General features: G+C 33.9%; 1 protein-coding gene across 1 annotated transcript in view; it reads right to left on the reverse strand.

Moving 5' to 3' along the window:
• LOC140153329 (calcium permeable stress-gated cation channel 1-like) overlaps positions 1-26,787 on the reverse strand; it is a 175,606-nt gene that overhangs the window by 77,282 nt on the left and 71,537 nt on the right. The window contains 8 exon segments of the mRNA XM_072176056.1: positions 1,500-1,594; positions 2,323-2,381; positions 3,680-3,799; positions 11,168-11,301; positions 12,688-12,811; positions 19,869-19,949; positions 20,988-21,061; positions 22,409-22,520. Coding sequence (XP_072032157.1) covers positions 1,500-1,594; positions 2,323-2,381; positions 3,680-3,799; positions 11,168-11,301; positions 12,688-12,811; positions 19,869-19,949; positions 20,988-21,061; positions 22,409-22,520 — 799 coding nt within the window.

Here is a 26,787-nt window from a genome sequence, read left to right on the forward strand (position 1 = left end):
TTTTATTTTTCCATATCTTCAATACAAAAGGTCAACATGTTCAAATGATGGACGGCTTCTCCTCCCAACTACATACACTTTAACTATAGCTCACCTGTAATGGGTTTGAGCACTCTAAATTCCAAAGTTAGTCACTTGTAAAGTATACTTGTTACACTTTAAGTACATATCATTAGATTTATAAAGTTTACTTTGAGGAATGTTAAATAATGTATCAGAAATATAAAAAATATCAAGTTTTAATAATAATTTGCCATAAAATTAGTATTATATCACAAATTTAAAAAAAAAAATCAAAATTATTTGATATCAGAAGGAAATTCCTCATATTCATAACGCAATTTGGTATGTCTGATGTGCTGATCATGTCCCACAAAACTACTGTGAAAATGTTGCTATCTGATTCTTTAATGTTGCTCAAACTGTTGACCCAGGTGGTGGTTGCCTATGTCCTAAATTCTGATGTTGCCATTGGCTTATTATGCAAATACAAAACCTTGTCAAAACTTTCCAAACAATATGTTATCATTCTACATCTGTTGGAGTCATGGATAATAAATCTAGTGTAAGGGCTGTTTTTTGATTTTGTATGAACTAATAATGTATAAATTCATAGCCGACCAGATCTGAGATGTTGCCACATTGACATAAGGTTGCTGGCTTGGCTCACATTATCTATGTTGAGCCAAGATGTGTTTGAAGAATTTGATAGTTTAAAATTTATTGAACTAAATGTTCTTTTATTTTGTGAAGAATAAATTCAGAGAGTAGCCTAAATATTAGCTACTGTTCTGCGCATTGCACCCCCAATCGTGAGATAAGGGCAACAATTTGCCCAATCGGGGAAACTTCACCTAGCGAGGAGTCCAGTGGAATCCTGGCACGCAAAATGGAGGGGCATATAGTTTTACTGTCCCGTCTATGGGGAAGCGAAGTGGGGCCTAGGAGAAGGCACCAAGCCCTGACCCGATCACCCAAGCCATTGTTTTCCAAAAAATAAATAAAATAAAACTGAATTGAGAGCACTGAAGATGAAAAGAGCTAGAGTAGAACCCATGTGCAGCCAAGTGTGGTAAGCCAGTCAATAGAGTGTGACAACATAGGCAGCCAGGTGGGGCTCTGCACTGCTAAAACAATAAAGCTAGTCAGCAATGCTAACTTCCCCTTTAATATATGTAGTTTTACAAAAAAATTGTGGTGGAAAATCTTAGGTTATATTACTTGTGCCATCTTCTTTTCAAAGATATATTACTGTTATATAGCTGACTCTATTTAAAGGTACGAAGATATTAAATTTCCCACTACACACAATCATTACAATATCACTATTTTGCTCTGCATGATATGCATAACAAATATGGTGGATTTACCATAGTGTTACGCACATAGCAATTCTGAGTTTATACTCTTTGGGCATAATCTCTGCTGACATGAGCCATGTTTTGTCACATATGCATCCACACCCATATAAAGCTTCAAAAGTTTCACTGTACTAGTACCTTTGCATTTGCAACTGCTTCATCAAAATTAGTTGTGTCTAAAGCTGTGAGAAACATGGCTGGTGTGGTAAGGAAGAACAACAGTATAACCAAAGCTGTGGAGGGAAAATAAAAGAGTATACAAATTAGACTCAATGCAATGAAACTCACTAGTATATACTCAAACATAAAAGGCCATGGTTATGTACAACTCTCTATGTGATATAAAAAGAAGGTATCAACTGGGCTATAATATTTTGCAGTAAACCATTGACAAGCGCGTACTACCGTGATGTAGTAAAGTCAGAGATAACAACACATACGGAGCAAAGTTCATTCATAAATTTCCATTCGGCAACAGCAGATCGCCCCAGCAGCTATTCGAGACAAGTGCGTTTCAACGCAGGAAATATGTGACGTACACTTAAAATACACTCTCGTTAAAGGTTTACTGCAAAATATTACAAGAAACTTTACTCTGATCTCTCGAGGGCTTTCTCCGCCTTGTTATATATGTTGAAATTGGGACAAATCCTTGTGACTGTTTTCAAACATATGATTAGCTCTGCCAATGATAGTATTATGATACTAAATACGCTGGGTAGGAAAAAACCTTTTATGTAATTCAAAAGCAAATGCAAAACCTCATATGTAACAAGTGGGCCCCAGTTACATATGAGGTTATGCATTCGACCGTTGGAATTACACATGAGGTTTTTCCTGCCCAGTGACATAATGTTGCAAAGGTGTGTCTGGACAGAACAATTAAATACATGTTGACTTTGTCATTAAATTTAATAAACAGAGAGCAATAAGCATGCGATGTGGAAGAAATAAATCTTACCAATATTGACCAAGATGACACTAAGCCACCATAACGCCGTACTAACTGATAAATTTTCCCTGTGAGCAGAAGACAAAAAAGAGAGACACTTGTGAGAGAATATACATGCTATTTACAATCCTGGAACCTAGGATTGATTGAAGATATCACAACCAGGGATGGTTCCCTTCTTTCTTTTTTCGAATAGCTCTGACACTTAATGTGCAAATGGTAGGTCAGATTGGGTCACAAATAAAACATGCATTTTTTGCAATTTTCCAGGAATAAACCTGATCAATGGATTGTCACGTCATAGACATGCACAAAACAGAACATTTACATTAGTACCTAAAACAACCCACAAAGATCTGGATAATTGTAAATGTTGTTAGGCCTATAGCTAATATATGCAGCATCCACTAACTTCACAAAGAAAATGTAAAATTAACTGTTTCCAAAATGTAAAACTAAACTGTTTTCAAAATGTCAAAACTAGTTCTTTCACCGAAGTTTACCGACAAGTCAAAGATTTGCCTGTCTTCTTTAGGGACACTGGGAATTCCCAATTTTTTTATCATTTTATTAAATTGTCAAAATGGGAATTCACATTTTTTTTGGATAAAGTTTTGATCTGGGAATTCCCAAAAATTTATGGTACAAACTTACATACATGTCTTCTTTAGGGGGTGCCATTCATTTCTGGAATAGCCCATTGTTATGAATTTGGTAGCCAAATCCGTATTCGTCTTTTGGTAAATTCATGTTACGTGTGAATTATTTTTGAATTAGCGAACAAGGTACCAATGCTTTTGTTATAGAAGGCAGCATATCAATTTTTCAACAGGGATAATCGTTGACTGTACTGCACGGCACTGTTAGCTAACCATGTATGCCACCCTCTTTTGCTTATACCTAATTGATATGCTGCCCTCTATAATCTAATGCTTTGATCCCTCGTTCACTAATTCAAAATTAATTCATGCGTAACAAGAATTTACCAAAAGACGAATATGGATTCGGCTGTCTGCCATATTCATAACAATATAATACGACACCAGACCAGATATGTTCTCATATTTTGTGCGCAATCAGGGGGCAACTATAGGCAAAATATCTAATTCTTAATCATGAAAGCCAACTTGGGTACGCACAGGTATTTGCGTCAAGTGTCCTACGCAAAGACTGGCGCTTACGGCGCAAACACAGCTTTTGAGAATTGACCAATCACACAGTCGTTGCTAGGCAAGGTCAAGGTCGGTCATGTAGTTCGTGTGATTGTGTTATTCTATGAAAAGTACGCTGATGCAGAAGTACATCCTCTCATGATCGAGAATTAGTTATTTTGCCTATAACTGGTATACAAATGGAAACTACTTACCATATAATATCATCAGGTTTAGGAGCAAAGTGAACTTGCCAGACTGTTGAATGCAGTTGTTTACTTACACTGGATACGGTTGGGGGACCTGTCTTGAATGTGGCGTAATCATTTACTATTCTGTAGACAAAAAAGTCAAATATACCAATATAATAAATAAATTACATGAGCAAACTGATTTTAAATGCATGCACAATCATGACCCAACATGGATTATATCAACACATTAGGGTTAAGAAAGGACAACAATTACGATATATTTGTTCATTACATTACAATATGGGAATGAGTCGGAGGTTGCTAATATTGTTTTTGCGATATTGGCAAAAACAGTATTCAAATTATTTTGTTTTAAATTGTTTTCAGCCATTGATAAATTGCTCATAACTATAACTAGGTAACAAGATGTCCATTTTTGATGGAGTTTGCATCAAAAAATTTGTAAACTGCCAGAAATTGATGTAAAAACTTCTAATTGAAAATTGCCAACATGTGACTCATTTCCCTTGATCATGTCACATACTGTAAACTTATACTTAGGTCAAGGAATATCTTAATATCAAATGGTAGTTGTTTTCCATTTGAAGCTATATGCATGATCCATTTTAATAATTTAGTAATCCATAGCTTTCCCTTCGAAGTGTTTTCTTACAATATCTACAGGGTGTTCCAAAAATCTCTTGATCATCTTAAAGCCAAAATATGAATCAATTGAGCTTTTCCAGTTGAAATTCATACACCCTGTATGGAAGACAAGACCTTAATCTTACACACAGAAAGTGTGAATTTCAAATGGGGTTACCTGAATGGGGACTCCATTTGAAAGCTACACCCCATGGTCATGTCTTCCATAAGGGATCATGTTTTTCATAGGGGTGTATGAATTTCAACTGGCATAACTTATATTGCAATGAGGAAACTTGTAGAGAGAATTAAGGTGATAAGTGATTTCTTGTTAATGCTACAAATAAAATACGTATATGCATCTATTTCAATAGCCATGATCACAAAATAATCACAAGAATGTTTGTGGTATATTACCATCAAATAAAATAGTAGAAAGATAAAAACATCACTGGTTTTACATTACTTTCTTGATATGAATATCTGGCAGTAGATCTCCTTGGTTTAATAAACAGGGATCTACTGCAAACAGGGATCTACTGTGAAATAATTATGTAACAGAGATGGTGATACTCTAAATAACCAAGGCTCCAGTTACTGTAGAAGATTTTGCTTTGCTTGCATATACTATACCGTAAAACCTTGTATACAAGCATATAGAGTGCTTCTGATGAAAGCTAAATTATTCCAGGTGCCAGTTTGGAGTTTGACAGATCCAGGCATATGGTCGAATCCAACCAAAAGTGTCCACGGGCCAAAAATAAAAGTCCGAAATAAAAATGTCTCCACAACTTTTTCCTTTTGCCCATTGATTGATGACATATTGGCCTTATAGGAACCAAAAGTGCCATTACTAATCTTGAAAAATAAATCCAGGACGTGTGATAGTAAATGTGATATCAAAACCCAATGTTACCTACTTAATACCACTAGGATGCTTTCACTATCGCAATACTAATCAACCTAAAACAAATGGAATATTCCCATTAACGCTTTTTTCGTGTAATGTAGACCACAGGGTGTCAGGAAAATGCTAACTCAACCAGAAAATATTTGTTTTTATTTTTATAACGCGATCAATATGATCTTAGTCAATTTATGCTAGTTTATTTTGAAAATGAAGTTTAGGTCAGTTTCTGTATTTTATTTATCAAATGAGTATGAATCAATTTACACATTGTATAAGAACGAGTATGATATATGTTTTCAAGAATATTAGGAAGTATACGCATACACCTAACGCTTTATACAATGAAAAGGTGAAGAAACCCGGGTATTCGTAGGTAACATGAGCGATTTAACAATATCTATATTGAGTTTATAGGTTTACATTTTGCTATTATGGTAATGAATTAATAAAATGGTAGTTTTTAGATCCCTTTCAGATGGTACGTCCAAATGAATAAATGCTATTACCTTAGATCAAAAATTTTTTGATGCTTTTAGCAAGATTTTGACCACTTCATTTTGATATACAAGTAGTTAATCAGCAATTTTACATAATAAATAATTGTTGAATGAATCCGTATATGGGTAATAATAGTGTCCTGGGGTACCGCTTAAAGTTTTTGACAATTAATTTCCATTGGTAGGGACACTTCATTACACATGTCATGTATTATGCTGTATTCGTAAGTAACATTTCAGTATTTGTAGGTAAGAATTAGACTTTTGGTGGATATCGCAATCAAAACTTCATTTTATAAAGCACTTTGAATGTATTATTTTCTTTATGTGCGTTTATTGATACTTTAGACCCTATCATGTGTTAATAATGTCGGTTCACAACGGTTGAAAGAGGATTGAGGTAAGAAACAAAGGCACTGAAGTGACTTTAATTTGCTTAATTGCACACAAATCGCTTTAAACCGTTATTGCAGACTTGTGAAGTGCATCTTGGAGTCAGTTACGTCTTGTGGCCTTTCGTTTGAGGGCAACTACAATTAGCTTTATACTAGGGTCCATCAATGTGTTGTCTAGATCATGAGACAATGAGAACAGTCGTTTTTTTCCATGGTATTCGTAGGTAACCTTAGCGAAAACGTCAAAAGTTACCTTCGAATAAATCAATTTGGACACAAATTACTAAGAAACCAGAAGGTCGGTAAACATTTAAAATGAAGCACACATGACAGTTGACAAATCCAAGTATTTATCCCTTCTAATCTTCTTTGAATCTGAATTTTCTTTCAAATGAGCAGACCGTCGTCTATTTCAGTACATATTTTTCACCAATTAAGCCGTATTCAGTTTTGCATGGTGGGCATGTATGTGAATTCGCAACTTTCATTGACATATGATTTGATAGCAAACATACAGGCCTTCGTTATGTACCAATATGGGCATTGGCATGAATGGCGGTGTTTCACAATACTGTCATGATGTCAAAGTGTATTCGTACGTAACATTCGGTTACCGAAATTTACCTACTTAATACTTGCTTTTATTGTTGACATCTCAGAAATATTTAAACGCAGGTTATTGAAACTTGGTAGAAATAAAGAGTGTATTACCCTGCACCTATTGCTTAACTATTGTTTACTATTCTCTCACTTTGTGGAAATGGCACAGCTTTTAACATGTATTCGGAGGTAATGCATATTTTTTACCAAACCTACCTTTGTGCCATTTAGAATTTCTGGCAGCTAAACACAATAATAAAGATGTCCGAATGCAATGCATTTCAGTATTGGACATATCAAAGCTTGTATTAATTATGCATTTATTAGTGATTTCCATTTTTAAAGATATATCTAGTGATATGAAAAATTGTATTCGGAAAGAAATAAAAAAAAATACCACTCAAAAAATTATCACAAAAAATTCATAATTATGTACAAATATGTGAAAAATTGAACAGGCAATCTTTGAATACACACCTTTCAGGAAATCAATTTAGATTCAATCCAATGACTTCTTTTCATAACTGATTTAGATGTTTTTAAAAATACTTTAAGAAATATTTTGAAAAAATGGGTAAAAATAGCATGTTTTGGGGTCTCTGTGTCTAAGTTTTTCACAGAAGGGGTCTTATTATATATGGCATGCCAAGCGTATGATCAAGGCGAATAAACACAATACAAAAAACGAATGCCAATTGATTAATACTTTTAAGTTATGGCCCTGAACATGCCGTGTACACTTTTTCGTTGGATTCGACCATATACAAACAAGTGTCATTGTAAGACCAATCTATTGTATTGGTATATTTATGCTTGTTACGTATTCATTAAGCTTCATCAAAAACACTATATGCTTGTAGACAAGGTTTTACGGTATATCACAAAACTGAAATGAGCCCATTGAGCACTATTCTTGTATCTTTAATTTGAGGCATTACTGACTAAAAGTGAGTAACACCAGGGATAGGAATGAAAAACCAATGTCATCTTAAACAATAAAATTTGCACTTCAGTGTTTTAGCTTTGTAATGTTATTAATTTTGTCCATACAAAGAACCCATTTTCAATGGTAGGGGTGAGAATGCATTCAAGTTCCAAACAGGTGTTGTGTGGAAATTAATACAAGTGCAATATTTCCTTTCTGAGATGACAATGTTTTAATCATATCTCCGGTTCTCATAAATCAGTTTCAGTTAGTAATGTCTTGAATTGACAATTGGACCAATAGCGTACAATTATACAATTTTTACCCCGATGTGGCAGTGACGTTGGTGCGCATTTAATTGGGCAAATGAACACAGTTTCAAATTGCTATCATTCGCTCAAAGCGCTGGCGAACACATGCACATGATTAAAGATGCGGGCGAGAATCAGCTTCCTCAACACATTGATGTCACTGTCACATCAGGGTGAAAAATGTCCTTTCCAGTTTCTTACTACAATCAAGGAAAAAAGTCTTGGAACGCTTATGCGTGTAAATAACGGAAAACTGTCACCCCTCTCCCCGTGCAATGTTGAGAAATGCCAATGTCTTCAGCGGTTCCCCAATGTGTTCCAACATTGCTTGATGGGGAGAGGGGAAGTGTAAATCATTGTTGTAGATGTCATGTTTCTTCCCAAACACAATATACAGGGTGAGTCAAAAAAAGTGCAATAGAGCAAAGAATCGATATTTATGTAAGAACCACGTTGAACTTTCCAATTATTGAAAATTTCTGTAAATACCACACTCAATACGCACCCGTTTTGAAAAAATGAAGTCAATCACGTATACCGTTTAATTTTTATGAGTCCTTTTGCTACGATACCCAATTTCATTATTTGTCCACGAGGTACCATGTATTTTGAATGAGAGCACACAATGCACGATAAAGGCACCAGCTCTGAAACTGACTTTAACTTAAATAAGGTTGATTTTTGCGTTATTTCAATTTCTTTTTTCTGTTCAAACAAACTTTCTAACATTACTTTAAGTCCTTCATACCTCACATGACTTCAACTCCAATTTTTTAAATCCCAATATGTCTAACTTACTGGATATTTATTAATTCACTCCACTTCAATTTATGCCAAGCATTTCATTTCGACATTTGAAAAAATCCGCCTACAAATGTGTATGTTTTTGATAGAGAATAAACATCTTTCAAGTAAAGGTAAAATGAAAATAACAACAAATAATGTTTCTTTTCCTTAAACAAGACCAAGGAAAATAACAATTGGTGTTCCAAATTATTTCAATGCAAATGAGGTTAAGAAAATAGCAGTTGTTCCAAATCTACCATACACAGAGTGGGCTGGCATTCAAATTTTAGATGTTTCTTGGACAAATATTAAAATTGGGTATCGCTATAAAATGTGTCATAAAAACAAAACGGTAAATGCTAATTCCTTGGTTTTTTCACACAAGGTCACTAATGGATATATCATTTATAAAATGTTTTAAAACCTAAAAGGTTCAAATCGGTTCTTAAATAAAAATGGATTCTTTTCTCTATTGCACTTTTTTTGACTCACCCTGTAGGTCATTTCCATAAACATAAGAAATTTTGCACGAATTTCGACAGAGTGTGCTGCTTCCCAAGGACTTTTTTCCTTGATTGTCTCTACCGAATGCAAAATATTTCATCTAAATTTCGTTTTTGTCTCATAACTCAAAAACGGAATGTTGTATGAGCTTCAAATTATACACGATTTGAGAGTGGATTACATACTTTGCAATCATAATAAAATTGTTGATAACAAATTTGGTTTATTTAGGGAGTGGTCACCGAAAACACCCCATATGCTAAATTACACACGTTTCATAATTATGGCTCTAAACTGCTCTAAAATGTCGTTTTTGTCAATAACTCAAAAACAGAATGTTGTATGAGCTTCATATTGCACACGATTAGAGAGTAGATAATATACTTTTGAATCATAATAAAAGTGTTGATAAAAATGTTGAGTTATTTAGGAGTGGTCACTGACAACACCTCCTATGCTAAATGACACACGCTTTGTAATTATGGCCCTCTTCTGTATGATACTGAGTCAATTTTCGCTTTTGTCTTATAACTCAAAGACCCTTTATGATATAACCTAACGTAAAATTTATGCTTCTAAAACTTGTGTTTGCTGAGTATAGGCACATCCGAGCTTAATCAGAAAGATTATGATGTAACAATTTGAAATAACTCATTTCTGAATATTATTTATAACAAAATACGCTTTTGCGATGAGAAAAAAATAAAGAAAAAAGAAACAACAATTTAATACACTTACAGAAAAAATATAGACCACCATTGGGACTCGAACCATGCACATCAGTCAATAGCCAAAAGGTTAACAGTCGGAGGACTAATCCGCTACGCCACGCGGCCATTGCACAAACGAAGTAACAAGTTTTGTTCTTTTATAGTAGTCAGGTATCGGGAAAGTGTAAACTTGTATAGTAGAAATGGCAAAGTGTATCAGTTTACCATAATGACAAAATGGTCCAAAATCGACATTTTATGTTTTTGAGGCCGCATCTCATGAAGCGTCACATTTGATTACATTTGCTATACCAATTGAGAATGTTTTAATGCAAAAGGAATGACACATTGATCTCTTATATGAAATTTGTTAACACTTTACCATTTTGAATTGAAATAAATATATATGCGTATTTCTTTCAATTCCGAGTTTTTGAGTTACGAGACAAAAACGAAATTTGACTAAAGTAGAGGGCATAATTACGAAACTTGTGTAATTTAGCATAGGAGGTGTTTTCAGTGACCACTCCCTGAATAACCCAACATTTTTATCAACAATTTTATTATGATTCAAAAGGATATTATCTACTCTCAAATCTGGTGCAATATGAAACTCATACCATATTCTGTTTTTGAGTTATGGACAAAAACGACATTTTAGAGCATTTTAGAGCCATGATTAAGAAACGTGAGTAATTTAGCATAGGGGGTGTTTCCATTGACCACTCCCTAAATAAACCAAATTCTTTATCAACAATTTTATTATGATTACAAAGCATATAATCCACTCTCAAATCGTGTGCAATTTGAAGCTCATACGTCATTCCGTTTTTGAGTTATGAGACAAAAACGAAATTTAGATGAAATATTTTGCATTCGGTAGAGACAATCAAGGAAAAAAGTCTTGGAATGCTTGCGTGTAAATAACGGAAAACTGTCACCCCCTCTCCCACGTGCAATGTTAAGAAATGCCAATGTCTTCAGCGGTTCCCCAATGTGTTCCAACATTGCTTGATGGGGAGAGGGGAAGTGTAAATCATTGTTGTAGATGCCATGTTTCTTCCCAAACACAATATAGGTCATTTCCATAAACATAAGAAATTTTGCACGGAATTTCGACAGAGTGTGCCAAGCGTTCCAAGGACTTTTTTCCTTGATTGTAGTTAGTTGAAGTTTACCAACAGAGTCTTGTAAAGAAAATTTGATCCACTGTATAAAATACTTACTTTGTACCCATAGCTTCACTGTGTACTGTAACAAATGCCATTCCTAGATTGCTTTGGAGTGCAATTCTTTTTTCATCCATGACTTCTCTGGTTAATGACTCCTCTAAGTTGCTATAATACTCTATTGCATCAACCTGAATGACAAGAAATATACAAAATATGTATAAAGAAATAACAAGTTTACTTACAAGTGACTAACTTTGGAATTTAGAGTGCTCAAACCCATTACAGGTGAGCTATAGAAACAAATTCAAAGTATAGACCTCTGGCAAGGCAACCGTTACTTAAAGTTTCACGAATCCCCTCACTTATCATTGGTAAACCGATCATCAGACGGATGATCTGATGATCGGTTTACCCAATGATCGTAAGTGAGGGGATTCCGTGAAACTTTAAGTAACGGTTGCCTTGCCAGAGGTCTATACTTTGAATTTGTGTGTATATAAAGAAATAAGTAACTTATGGACAATAGGTCATTCTCATATGCAGCTCATGCATCAGTTCCCATTTCATTTAAACAATGCAAAAACTTGTTTCAGAGAAGCAATGGATCATAAAGCAGGCCATCTAGTTGCACGTTGTGATATATTTGGAACTATCAGGAACTAAAGTTTGTCCACTTTGAAGTACAAAGTAAAGTACGCAGTAAATGATGCAGTTTCTGCACGCCGTAATGTTGAAAGGAATTAACACACTGCCAGGCGCACATAAATGCATGAGCGTCTTAATACGCGATGCACGATACACTTACGCAAATGTGCGTACCTTACTTTGTACTTCAGTGGACAAACTTTATGTGATGACCATGATAATGACAACAACAACAACAGCAATATTAGTAATTATTTGCATAAATTTCTTAGTGGCAAAATCATATTGAGCTATTGTAATTCTCAAAATATATCCGAGACTTATATGATATAGATATACACAGGATGTTGTGTTTGATCAAATTTGCAAGAATCTCTTTAAGTAGTCAAACTACAAAAAAAAAACCAACATTTTATTGGAAGCAGGGCAAATGTGACTTACAAAATAACTAAAAATGTGTGAAAACTCAGAATATATGACTATTGAGATAAGAGACAAGATACTGCTTATCGATCCATAATAGGAAAACAACAGCAGATGTTATGTTAATTGTGAGACGTACATCAAGCAGCTTTCAAGGTTGTTTCAGATTCAAAGCTTTACAAATTTATTTATTGCGTCAATTACACCATTGACCTTCTGTAACTTCCTGAAATATCTACTTAGTTCAAGTTGCTGTTATTTTAATGAAGCCATATACAGTGCAGTTTGCAGCGCAGTGCTGGTTGCTACAACTACAATGTATTTTGAATGTTTAGAAAGTATGGACAAAATGGTGTTAGATCAGCTAAACATATTTAGATGCCAAACACATGTTCAATGATCTAACTATGTTTAACTAACTTATGTTTAGCTGATCTAAACACCATTTCATTCATACTTTTTATAAACACTTGATTAACAGTGTCATTATAAAAAATCCCCTTTACCTGTGGTCCTCCAATAAAATCGCAGCAGCCGATTTGACCGCATACACCTGCTCTAAGTAATGGCCTCTCTCCAGACCTTTGATACAATGTCTCGCAATGCAACAAATTCAAGTGGGCATCACGTCTGCAAAAAAGGAAATAAAGAAGGAAAGAAATTAAAAGTAATGAAACCTTTTTTTATGTTTGTATGTAGTATATATGCCTATTTAAAAAATGAAAGGGCAAATTCATCTGTTCTTTTAAAAGTACATATGACCTGTTTTACTGCATATACTTTAAGCATATTTTTCAAAAGACTGAATTACTAATTTGTAAACTCACTATGTCACTTGCTATTCACCTGCATCAAAATATGTCATAAAGTGTCTTTGTGAAGAAGGTATTGCACTTATAGGGGTAGCTAACAGCCACAAGACCAGTTATTAGGGTTAGCTATTTTGCTGATTGACTTGGGAGTTAAAAATGACTAAGGCGTCAAATCAGTTCACTTCATGTTTTTTGTAAGGAAAGCAGTGGTTTTTTTTTCTTCCCACGGTTTCTCTGTAAGAGAGCAGAAGGAAAAATAACATCTGATCTGTTGGAAACCCACACAAGGAGAAAGAACCAAAAGACAAGTTGTCCCAGGTAAACCTTTGTAAACCTGCTTCAAGGAGACACAGGATATACAGTAGCAGAAATTGAGACCAGCATGCAAGACAGGCGGTTTTAGCGAGGCATCATTGATGCACGACAGCAAGAGTCAACAGAGTAAGTATGGTTTCTCTTTATCTTCTGTAGGCGATTTTGAAAGTTTAGAATAAAAGCTTGTTATTAGATATACGCCACAGTGGGTAGCACTGTTGCCCTCTCCAAATAAAATGATCCGGTTGAGACTGAATTATGTCATTCCACTTTCAAGGTTTTTTTTTTAATGTACTGAGTCATTTTGTGAACAATATTTTCATGCAGAACTTTTGTGTTGTACACTAACTGACGTTAATGAATAAATCTGAGAGTGTTGAATTATTTCTTGTTTATAGGTACAAAACCCCATACAGAAAGATAATGAACTTCCTACATAAATGTTGACAATGTGATATTCACATTAATTGTTTTGTCTAAAAAATAAAATAATTAAAAAAACAAAACCAAACCATGTACTTAAAATGTCTACATTTCTAAATTGAAAAGAAACACACTCATGTACCATACCCATTTGTACAATATTCCACTGTACATCCTGAAATAACATGCATGGCAGCCCTCAGCCATGCCAACTTAATTTACATCTTAAATTTAATTTGATGCTGTGAGTGACAACATGAATCCCATAAATTACACAAAGTTCTTGAAAGAGAATAATAATTACATCATTTTCAACCACAGGGCATATTTGTTTACAAAGCTTTCATAAAAATTGTGACAGAAGACGAAAAAAAGGTACCCATATAAGCGGCTGTTTGGTAGAAATGAATGTCAAATTTCTTTTGGTATGTTCAGGCAAAAAATATCAAATATTGGCAAGATTCGGATCTTTGGGTGATAATTTTCAAAAGATGCCTCGAAAAACCTCAATTTATTCTTCCCATGTAACAACCACTCATCGTTAACATTGATGCATCAACTTAGTTTCACCTCTTATATATAATTAATATTAATCAACTTGCTCCCCATATATACCAACATTTAAAATAGGAGAAACCTTTAAACATCCTCATAGATGTGAAATAGTCAAACAGTCATTCAAACCACTTTTTGACTATATATAGCTCAACTATTTGATTTGATTTGGATTAGGTTTTTGACAACTCTGCAACCATGGGGAGAGGGATTCAAAGTCTGAATTTAATCTACAGAGGTTGCCAATTAATTTCAGACATTTTTCCCCCAAGTCAATATCCTAGCAAATCTCCACTGCTGGGAATTGAACCCCGGACCTCATGCACTAAAGGCAAGTACCCTAACCATTAGGCCACACTCTCCCCTAACTATCTCATGCTCTATGAAATATAATTATATAAAAAAAAAGGACTATAATAATCTCTCCAGTGTAAGGTAAAACACATGCAACATCAAATTATGTGAGTCTTACACAAATGGAGCAAAGGTCAGGTTGCCAATGATAAAATATACTTTAGTTGTTAGTTCATTCGGAGAAAGATTACTTTTGATAGGTGTATGAGATAACAAAGGTTAAAGGATGGGGTTATGTTCCACCTTATACAGAACAGACTATAAATTAGTCTTTTAAGAATTCTAGCTAATAAATGGGTTAATAGCATAAATTGAATACCACTGTGGAACAAAATTCAGTAATATATGCTACAATATTAATATTTCAACAGAGAAATCTATGTGTAAGCCAATGCTAGCCTCCTGCAATCCACTAATCATGAAGACAGGTGGGAATCAAGTGAATAACATCATTCCTTTAGGCTACTTACAAATAATAATAACTATACTATCCCTTAAAGACAAAAATCTTGGAATGCTAGTAGCGCATAGCACTACAGGAAGGCAAGTTTCCCATCATACTATTAGTGAACCGCAGGATATATTGATGAACAAAACAACAAATCAATTTTGCTTATTGATTACATTAACATTTTTTGTTCTACCAAAGGGAAAGCGAGAAAGAGGGACCATAATGTCACTTCAAGTTAAATCATTGCTGTGTTATAGTCATATGATGGTTCAATGTGAATGAACAAAGGGTTAGTGAGTATTACTTGCTGTATAAAATATATTTCTTCATACACAATTATAATGAAAGACAGAGATAAAAAGAATTTATCGCGTCTGACGTCATCTGTCAATCAAACTCGAGCATGGTTTGTTTACAAGTGTCGTGATGATAACTAGCTGAACGCGGCGGTATAACCGGACACCTTATTATTAATTTTGCACCTTCAAACATACAAACCACTTCAAACATACAAACCATCTCAAAAGTTAGGTCTTTATAGTAGGAAACTTTCTTTCGTGAAGGCACCATGTCAACAATGCCTAGAAAAGTTGCTTTTTGCCTTGTAAAAGTACGTATTTTTTCACCATTTTCTGCTATTCCTTTTCTCCGATCGGCACCAGATAAATCGGCCTTCCTTTTACGCGCTATTAACCTGTGTAAACCAATCAAGGATCGTAATTGACAGTGACATCAGATGCGATAAATTCTTTTTTATCTCTGTCTTTCATTATAGTTGCAAAATTTGATCATACCACTATCCCATTGCATACTTTCTCCATTTGACTACAGCTTGCCACAATATATAATTTTAGCCAAATTTAAATTTGGTTATTATTAACCAAATTTATTAAATAATATTAGTAACATCTGTCCAGATGCAATCTTGAAAATTACACGTTTATATCGTCAAAGAAATTTTACAATAAAAGTATATATAGATCACTGCAATGTTTGGAACCTCCCCATCCAGGCAATATTCAAGCTAATCATGGTGTATGCTATACTATCACCAAACTATTTTTAGATGAGTTTAAGTTTCTATATGATTTATGTCATCAAAGAAATTTTACAATAAAAGTGTAAATATCAGAATTAGTCAATGTTTGGAGCCCCCACATACACCCACGCAATATTCAGGCTAATCATGGTGCATGCTACTACCTTCACACTATATTTAGTTTATTTTCAAAGCTTTAGTATGCAGGTGGTTTAACCACTATATTGATAATAAGTCAATAAATCTTGGCATTTGTTTTCTTGATCTGATACAGCCCATAATACCATTGGTGATCTCAAAAACACTGCTGTGAATGACAGGTAGTTGCATTTCCAATAGCTGCCTTTTGTCAGGGTTGCCATGCCTGCAATTTGATAACCCAATTAGGTGACTTTGAATGACCACCACAATTTGCGACTTTTACACTATTTTAAGCACAAGCCCATTTTGCCAAAAAACAGTGTATCATGTTTAGAGAATAAAGGTATTGTTTTTAGCTTTTGGAGTGCACCTATCGTCTCATAAGACATGGGTGACATCATTATTTAAAGTAAAACAACAAGGCGAAGCCGAGTTGTTTAACGCCAAAAATAATTATGTCGCCTGTGTTATATGAGACGATAGATGCACGACAGTGGCTAAAAACAATACCTTTACTCTCATTCTTGAACACTTCAACTCAAATAAAAATATCATTATTACAAATTTTAACTAAATTAAATCCTGCATTTTACAAGGAATTACCTAGGGCTTAAAATCGATCAATCCAGTTGTTGCTATGCGCCTCTGATTGGTTCAAATAGCGAGTACGCATATTGCGTTGATGCACACATGCTGACCCTTGTTATATTGTGTCATATCACATGGGTAAGAACCAATAAGACTGCAGGAACATTCTCAAGTGTTTAAGAATTTAGGATAAAATTCCCAGAAAATAATACAATTTTAGACCAATTTAGTCTTAAAATGCCCTATAAAATAAGTTTCTAACATTTTGGCCAGCATTGTTGTAAATATGTGTGTCATTTTAAGCATTGTGCCCATAATATGGGCTGAAAGCGTGTCAATCCTGACTTTCATTACTAAATTTAGTATCACTGCAGAGATATCAAGTCAGGAGTAGCAGTTGAACTTGAAATGCTTCCTGAAACTCAATCACCTGACAAATAATCTCAAAAGCCATTTGGTTGAACATCTAAAAGGTTCAAATTATCTGCAATATACTGTGAAAATGCTAATTTTCCCACTTGTAATTTCTTGCACTTAATTTGCCAATTTTGAACTACTTTGCTTGTAAATTCAATGATTTTGAGTTTTTGTACATAACAGATTATATTCCCACATATTGTTTTTCTTCTTTTTGCACTAGCTGTGTTAGGCTAAATAAAAAGAAGTTGGGTTTCTTCAAAGCCAATGGCAGTTAAATAATGAATGCGGGATGCTTTTTTTAAAACTTAATTTTGAATTAATGTTACGAAAATTTGCAAGTATCGAATCAAGTAAATTTTTAGGATTTTATGGCAAAAACTATAAAAAAAGGAAACAAAAAATAAATTTGCTGTTTCAGCTGAAATGGATGTGCTAAGAAAAAACGAACATGCACAGAACCTTTGAAACATAACTCTTTTTTTAGTCTTAACAACGGTTAAACATGAAAATTAATGTTCCAAGAAAGTGTCTACTTTTACACTACCCCATTTGAATCCACCATGAGGCAGTCATTTCATGAGTTCCTTGCACTCACATGCTGAAATGTTAAGCGCACATGTTGTTACTATTAGATACCAAGACATCAATATGAATATCGACCATACATCAATAATTGTCTTTGGTTTGATATACCCTGTAACCTAAGGGCAAACTCCTTGTATGTTGAGTCAAAACAAAATGATCTCATTTGATCTATAAAAAATACTGACTGTTTAAAGGCAAGAAACTGGATGAGGGTGAAAAAAGGTAAAATGATTATTATTAGCTCAAATTCAAATTGGATGATGATGACTATGAGGTAAATGATTATTCTTAGCTCAAATTCAAATTGGATGAGGATTACTATGAGGCAAATGCTTATTATAGCTCAAATTTAAATTGGATGATTATAAATACAACATGATTGATTCTCATTAGTTCAAGTTCAAACTGGATGATGCATATAATATAAAATGGTTATTATTAGTTCAAATTCAAATTGGATGATCATGAATATAAGGTAAAATTATTATTATTAGCTCAAGTTCAAAATGGATGATGATGAATAGCAAAATCATTATTTCTTGGCTCAAATTCAAATTTGGTGAATAAAATATAAGCTGATTATCATTAGCTCAAATTCAAAATTGATGCCGATGGTGCATACCTATATATTTCAGGCAAAATGATTATTATTAGGTCAAATTCAAATTAGGGCATAGTACAAAATAACCTTTTCAAAAATAGTTCATTATGTTGCCAACAAAACACATTATTACTATACAAATGTTCATCCTTTCCTCCTTCACACCATATACACCTGTGTATTCTGCAATTTTATCAAACATGCGTGTAAAGAAAACTAGTGCATGTGAACAACAAATTACGCAAACTAATTGATCCCTCAGGCTCTTTGCTACAAAATAGTTTCCAAAATATATTTTCAAATTGAAAAGAGCTAGTCAATCTTCCTCTACCATTAATTTGTGACATATATATCATCACTGTACAGCGGGAAAATTTTGCAGGGGTTTAAATTTTGTGCTTTTCGTGGTCGAACAAGCAGCCACAAATATTTAACACTGCGAATATATTTATTGCACATAGTATTTTTAAAATATGAATATATTTGGAAACTAAAATTAAACACCCACTAAATCCAGAATTGGTAAAATCACAAAAAATGAACCCAGCAGAAATACCCCACTACAGAGTATAAAGGTTATACTTGAACTGCTGAGATGCATGACACTCACTCATGTTTGCAGCATGACAAGGCAAACAAGCAGCACTCAATTTTTTCTTTTAATTTTCACTTCATTTCATTTTGTAATGAACTGAAAATTTTGAATCTTAGCTTTTTGAATATTTAGCAGTGCTATGAAATGTTTTTACAGGTGTAATCAAAATATACTAAAACATGTTAAATTTTCTTCATGAAAGCATATTCATGATTAATGAGTAATTTTGTAGAGTCAGAATTAGTACACCAGTCACCTGCTTGCCTTATTGCACAAAAATTGACTCATTTATTGTGACTCAACATGAGCTGCATATTTTGTTAGTCTTGTGAGCAATGGCAGGCAATGAGATATAATCCAGGCTAACAAATGGTTAAATTACAGTTTGCTGTTAGCTTCATGAATTAATTAAGCTGTTTGTATTTTTTTAAAACCGAATTTACCATTTTTTCCTGCATAAAAACATCCCCAGCTGTGAAAAAGCCTACATGTATAATGATAGCAAGTCTCATTAAAAAAAATCAATTTAAAACATTTTTATGCAATTAGTTCTGAAGCCCTTGCAAGAATACTCTTGTAGATTACTACCCCTGCTTGTTCAACAAATACTGCAGAATTCCATCTACAAGCATGCCTCTAAACGAGGTTTGTTTTTGACAGAAAAGACAAAAGCCAGACACCCTCCACAAAAACATTATTTGGAGTCTGAGCAACAATATTACTGATACAGGTGGCTGTACAAACATGTATTATTGTAAGAACAATTTATTGTAATGTTTTGGTGGAGAGTGTCTGCCGTATATATTACCTTTGTGTGTCCAGCCTCTTGAGCTTGGCTATATCAAATGCAAACTGAACGTCAGTCACTATCACATCAGGATATGCTTCCCTGTAAAGAGAACAAAATGAAGGAAACAAAATGTAGATCAAATAAAAAGAAGTTTCTTTTTACTGTTCTAACTGGGAAGTGTTATCTCCTCCTTTGATTTTTTTTTGAAAATGTTCATTATTCAATAACTTTGTGTGTCTACTATCCATTGATGTACCAGCAATATTCACACGATGAATATTGCTTGATTTCAATTTGAGTACGTCCTTGCCAAATTAGGATATCCTAGGATAAAACTAGAATTATGGGGTTCGTAATTAAGGTGACACCCATCAACAAAGATTTGTAAATAAGAAAGGTTTGGAAATACAAATTATATGTAAATAAGCTCATTAATATTCATGAATATGTGCAAATAACTTGACACCATCTATACAGCACAGGTGAAAAACGGGTTACTATTGCTATTCATGTGTAATATAACATGTGAAATTTGCAACTGTCACACATGACTACCACCTATGTACATTTGTATATTTCAAACATGTACTATGTACTACACAGCTTCCTTTCAATTACATAATAAACTAAATGAAAACGTGGGTGGTGAAGAATATCTGATTTTGGAGTGTAATCATATTCTTCATGGTGTAATGCTTCCACTGAGCAATACTAATTAATGTACATTTTTTTATTAAGTTCTTTTCCAAGTTTTCTATACAATGGAGGATTATAATTGATACTTGTGACTGCATTTGTAATAAATCTTACAAAAATGTTCTTTGGTTCCCTAATTCGGTAGTTACATAGGATCATATTTAGGAAGGTGCAGTATAGAGTCACAAGCCCAAAGTTAATCGCACACACAGACACCCCCTACACACATACAAGGGCGGTTTGTCAGCATGCTTGTGGTGCAAATGCGAAAAAGCATTGAGGTCACTACCAAATTTGAGATAGTCAAAAGTATAGGTAGATATCTTGGAAATTAAGCATTGATGTCAGAAATTGACATTAATTGTATTATGTGTAAGGGGAAGGGTATGACTATGATTAAGAGAACGGTTGACCTAGGTGTAATTAGTCTGTTTTACTCACTGAAAGTGTTGTTTAATCAGTTGTGCATCTGTCCTCTCTAGTGGAATCCCTGTCACAAACATTGTATTTGAAACCTGAAACAACAAAGTAATACATAATATCAATATACATATCTCTTCAAAGTATTACGTGTTGTGTTTGAATGATTCATCCAAGTAGAAGTTCTGATTTGCATTTTGGAATTAGGGGGAGGGGGAACGAGCCCCCCAATCGATCTGAAATTTAAAAAAATCCTATAGGAAAATTGCCGGTGCCCCCAATTATGGTCGGTGCCCCCCCCAATGTAATGACCCACGCTACGCCACTGATTACATCAGCAGCAGCTTTCAACTACCATATTGGGCAGCATCCAATATTTGACACTTTCACACAATTTACAGACAGTACTATCACTAGTATTCACTACCAGTATTGATAATTGATATCAGATAGGATTCATCAATTGTTTTACACATTTATGTAGTTAGTGATCAATTTAGTAACACCTTTATCTAGTCTTCACACCTAGATAATTATAATTGATTTCCTTTTTATAGTATTCAGTAAATTCCTTTATATTAGTGGTGTCTATCTGCTCTGTCTGATTATCACATAAAAAGAACTAGGTCATGCGATGTCACACAGCTTGACCAGCGAATGAGGTGTCGATGTGCTGATGACGTGTTCCAATTAGCCAATCAGAACCCCACTTTCATAAACCGCATCAAATTGGTAAACTGCTGAAGAACCTTGCTGAAAACTATAGCAGCTAAAATGCAACATGATTCAAAGAACGAAAAAATCAATTAAACTTAAAATGGGTACCCAATTTCAGTTGTTTCCCTAAATTTGACAAAAAAGGAAACTATATCCCTATTTCATTATAAAACAAAATCAAATTATAACTTTTTGTCACAGAATGATAAAAGGTACAAGAAATTAATTTTACTTTGTTTTTCAAAATGTCAAAATGAAGTCTCAAAATTGTCATTTGTTTCCAAGTTATGCAACGAAACCTTACTTCTTTCATCACAAACATTATAACATGTTAGAAACTGTTTTCAAGTGACCTTAATGATGTTTTGCATGATGTTATATTCCATATATTCATTCAATTTTCTACCATAGCTGCTTCTATAATATACTTCACTTTATCAAGTCAGTATGCATTTAGTTTAGTGCAGCTTAAAATCGCAAGTGTTCACTCAAAATGCTTCATGGCATACATTTAAAGATGCTGCACAGATAAAGGGCAAATCAGCTGCCACTGACTCGCCATGACCAAAAACAGTATACCACCAATAAGCCTGTCCACCCAATAATTGTGATACATTTTTTGTATCATGCCAGGATCAGTATTTACTACATCAATTATATTGCTATAAGATCAGATTGTCCTTCAATATTTCACTCTCGAGTTTCATTTTTCAAAGTAAACTTACTGTTTCTGATTCTTCTCTGTAAGGCAGATGGGTAGTGAAGTGCCTCATGAAGAGGATAGTTATGATAAAATACAACATACAGAAGATTGTATGCACCCACAACTTATTATCCCTGAAACAAAAAGAAGCAAAAAACATGAAGTTATACACATAGCATGCTAGTCATGTTCCTGCATAGGAAGAACATTTGATGAAAATCTACCAATTTCAAGTGAGTATAGATTTAAGGGGACACTGAACTCGTAAAAGGGTTTTTCTAAAGTAAGTTCCCAAAGGCTGCAAATTTGGTGGGATGGTGTAACTTGATGAAACTTTACACTTTTGAGTGAAAAAAAATGTTGTGACTACAGTTGCAATGGGCTATTCAAATAGAATAGAGAGTGGTAACTTTTATTTGAAATACTCACTCCAGTTGTGGAAGATATAGGTAAAGCCATAATACAGGGGGAGTATGGATTTCAAAATGATTAACCCTGACCAATAACATTTGAAATACATACTCCTCCAGTGAAAGGTATTTCCATAATCTTCCACAGGGGTAGTATGGATTTCAACTGGAATAGCCCAATGGCAACAGTGGCCATTTTTTTCCTCCAAAAAATGGGCTAAAAAATTGACAAATGGGGATGAAATTTGGCTTTGCCCACTCCTCACAATAAAAGATTGGCTATACTGCTGCTTTCACTTCATTGTTTTAATAAGTGCCCCCCCCCCAAAAAAAATGACTTGACTTAAGTGCTCACAGTGCTAATTAGGTTGAATATGCGTAGACCTATCAAATAAGAAATCTGAAACAACAAACCAAGAAGTGAAAAAACTACTACAACTCATAAATATTTAACTATATTGATGTTTTTTATAGATAATTAATTTTTTTTTTAATGTATGTATATATATACATGCATGCATGTATTGGACAAAAAAAAAAAAATTTTTGCATAATTTGGTCCTGATTTTACATGAAGGGATTTTAATGAAAAATCTGTTCAAATGGGCTATTTGAAAAATTGAAGAATGACCATATAGTTACCCACTATAGTGTTGAGTGGGGGTATCAGGATTTTTTTTATTACAGCTGGTAAAGATAATTTATTTTTAGAGCAAAAAAGCCAAACAGTTATCACAGTTATAGGATTCAAATGATGACCAAATCTCACAATGGCTTATTTTTAAATATTATGAACACAAATGTTGTGCTCATTATCTATGAAAGGTAACAAACAGAATTATCATTATAATTGTGTACTTGCAAATTCCCAAATTCCTTATTTCAGTTATTCCACAAAATTTAGCTTTACCAAAAACTGAAATAATTTATTATAAAACTAGTGCAATACAGTTAGATGGTGCATTGATGCAAATCAGATGCATTGTAACTTGAATATTGCCACAGGGACTTCTACCTGATGTGTGTTCAACTTCATTACAATTAATAGGAAACCATCAAGCGGTCTGCTCAGTTTTAGTAACAAGTGTCACCGTTATATGAGAAAGTGTTTCTTTGGAATACTAGTAGCTCAAATTTCACTGCGGGATATGTTTTCTTTTACCAGTGCCATCACTCTTCAACTATCGGATACACATGCTCGTGGAAAAATGCACAAAAAAGAGTGATTAAAATAATAGACTTTGAGAATTTTTGTTTGTCGCAAAATCCAGAAATAATTTCTCAAGTGAAAAATTCTTGAATTTCTGAAAAGGTGTATTTTTGTCTGGTCTAGTCATCCGTAAACATTGTAAAAATTATAATTATATGATGATGGAGTAAAAATAGGCATGGGCAAGTCATTTTTTAAACTTTGCATTTCTATTATATACAGATCTAGGGTATTTGTAATTTGTGTTTTGTTTAAAAAAGGGGCAAAATTCAAGATACTTGGCTAACTCCACAGAAATGGTACATTTGCATGAATTTTAAAAGTTCATTCAATGCTTCCAAGTTATAGTTTCCAGTCAAGTAGACTAACAAAGCTTTCAGAAACCAATCTTGTTTTTTGCCTCGCATAATTTTATACATTTTTATGACAATTTGAAGTTTGGGGAATTGGAACAGGTTTGTGTATCCTTAATTTTGCAGGAAATTGCTGATCTTATGAGTATTGCTGATCCTAGTGTACATGCACAAAAGATATGTATTAGTGGTTTAATATCAGCTTTGATATCTTTATTGCAATTCCAGAATAAAATTTAAACCCATCAGTAACATCATAAATGTATACTACAGCCTTCAAATATGGGTATTGAAATGTCCCGTCTGTCACAGAAAAACATCAACAAGTTGTTTATTTTCTATATTTTAATATATTTTTGGTTCAAAACTTAATTCCTATCTCCTATCAGGTAGGCCTCATATTAAAAAAAAAGTAAAATTGTTCACTGACATTTAGTATAGAAGATATTCCATCTCAAAATGTGTCCGTCTGTCACATTTTAGCATTCTTACCATGTACAATCAAATGGGGGGAAATTTTCAAGTCAGAAATTTTTAGTTTTTTACTCCAGATTCATATTCTGCACCAAATTTTGGCCAATAAAAAATGATTTCATGTTCATTTTGACAATTAAAATTCCATCTGGCAGTCAAACCATTGTAAACTCTAAAATTTGATCATTTTTATGGGTACTGGATGTTTGAAGTTGACTCCCCTCGCATGAGAGGCCTCAAATGATGTTTAAGGTAATATTTTATCATGATTAGATGTTGTTTGTAATTTCTGTGTGAAAATAAATCCCACAAAGTATATTTGAGCAACTCCCCATTGCTCTAAAGAACACTGTAAAAAATGTTCAAAAATGGTCCCGTCTGTCACGTCCCGTCTGTCACAACTTTGGCGAGTCCAGGTATAAAAATCTCAGCTTTGTATTTTTTGAATATGATGTTTACTGAGAGTATATGTACCAATGTTTAATTTTGACAGCATTTTTCAATAAATCTCACTTGAGAACAGATAGAGTTTTGCAAGAATGTACTTTTTCTAAAAAATTGATGTTTTTTCCGTCCGTCTGTCACACTGTATTTCAATTTGCAACCATACAGCCATTGAATCACTTGGTTTCATCTTGTGTGTTTTAAATTAAATTATGACATATTCTCTTTGACTTGGAGTATTACAGTTTGGGATATGTCTTGTAGATTTTTTTGTTGAGGCATTTGAAAAAAAAAGGTCTATCTAACTGTCCCGTCTGTCACGCTGGAGTTAGCCACTTGTAATGTCACAGAAAAGGTGTATTTTAAGCACCCACCCACACCCCAAAAATGCATTTGCATCTGATAGTTTGTAGAGCAGGATTTTTGCTAGGATTTGACAAGTGCCCATCATTTTCACCAAACCTGCCTGTCCAAAATATGACTCTGAAAACATAAACCAGGCCTCTGCACCTTCTGGGGGTTCGGTCAGTTTGAATAGCTATTGCTATAGCCTTATTAATTTGGTCTTGTTTTGAGTTCACATAATTTATTCATGCATTATTCTTAGAATTTAGCATAATTATGTCACAAGCATTAATTTTGCCTGTCTCAGAAGCAAAATGATGGGTGGCTAGCCAACATTCTGTTGCAGAGTGATGGGACAAGGAAACATGACCGCCAATGCATAGTTGCATACTCCATTATTGTGTAATGCCATTTTCTATCACAGCAACATGCGATGGAATTCTAATATACTTCATACGATGATATTACGATTTAGTAAAGTATTGCTGTAGGTCCTACAGCATTGAGTGCTCATGCTTGTGGTGAGGTCACTCATAATCTGACCTTTTTTTACAGCACCTAATCCAACTTTGTTGTGTCGAATATTGCTACGAAGTTGAACAACATTCAACTCTCAGCAATAACCAGAAATCTATCACGCCACAGGAATTTTAATGCAGAGGGCGTAAATATCAGCAAAATGGGGGAAAAACTTAACATACGCACATAAAAATTCAAATTATCTCCTAAATACGTTTTATATATATATATTTATCCAAATCTGCCCTGCGGAGCACTTGTCATGCCTCCATAATATTAAGACCCTGTAAGGAATACACATCTATGTAATAAGCCAAATCAGCATTAAAATTTGCAATGCATTGTGGAACAATTTTGGGCCACATTGAACTCTAACCTATCAAGATTTTTTTTGTGTGCATACAAAATATTGTTAAAACATTTACTAGGTTAAAAAAAATGATAAAAATGCCCTAAACCTTCCTCCACATTAATTCATGAAAATTCTCTTGACAAGAACAAAACAAAATGCAGCCTTTCAAAGAAAATCCAATCCAAAATGGTTTATCATTATCATGCTGTCTTTGTAAAATGGAGAGAAATCCCCAAAGTGCGACAAACTAAACACACCATTTATACCATAATTATGCAGCTATCTGCTTGCTGT

Source organism: Amphiura filiformis, chromosome 5 (genome assembly GCF_039555335.1).
Source record: "Amphiura filiformis chromosome 5, Afil_fr2py, whole genome shotgun sequence".
NCBI classification, from domain to species: domain Eukaryota; kingdom Metazoa; phylum Echinodermata; class Ophiuroidea; order Amphilepidida; family Amphiuridae; genus Amphiura; species Amphiura filiformis.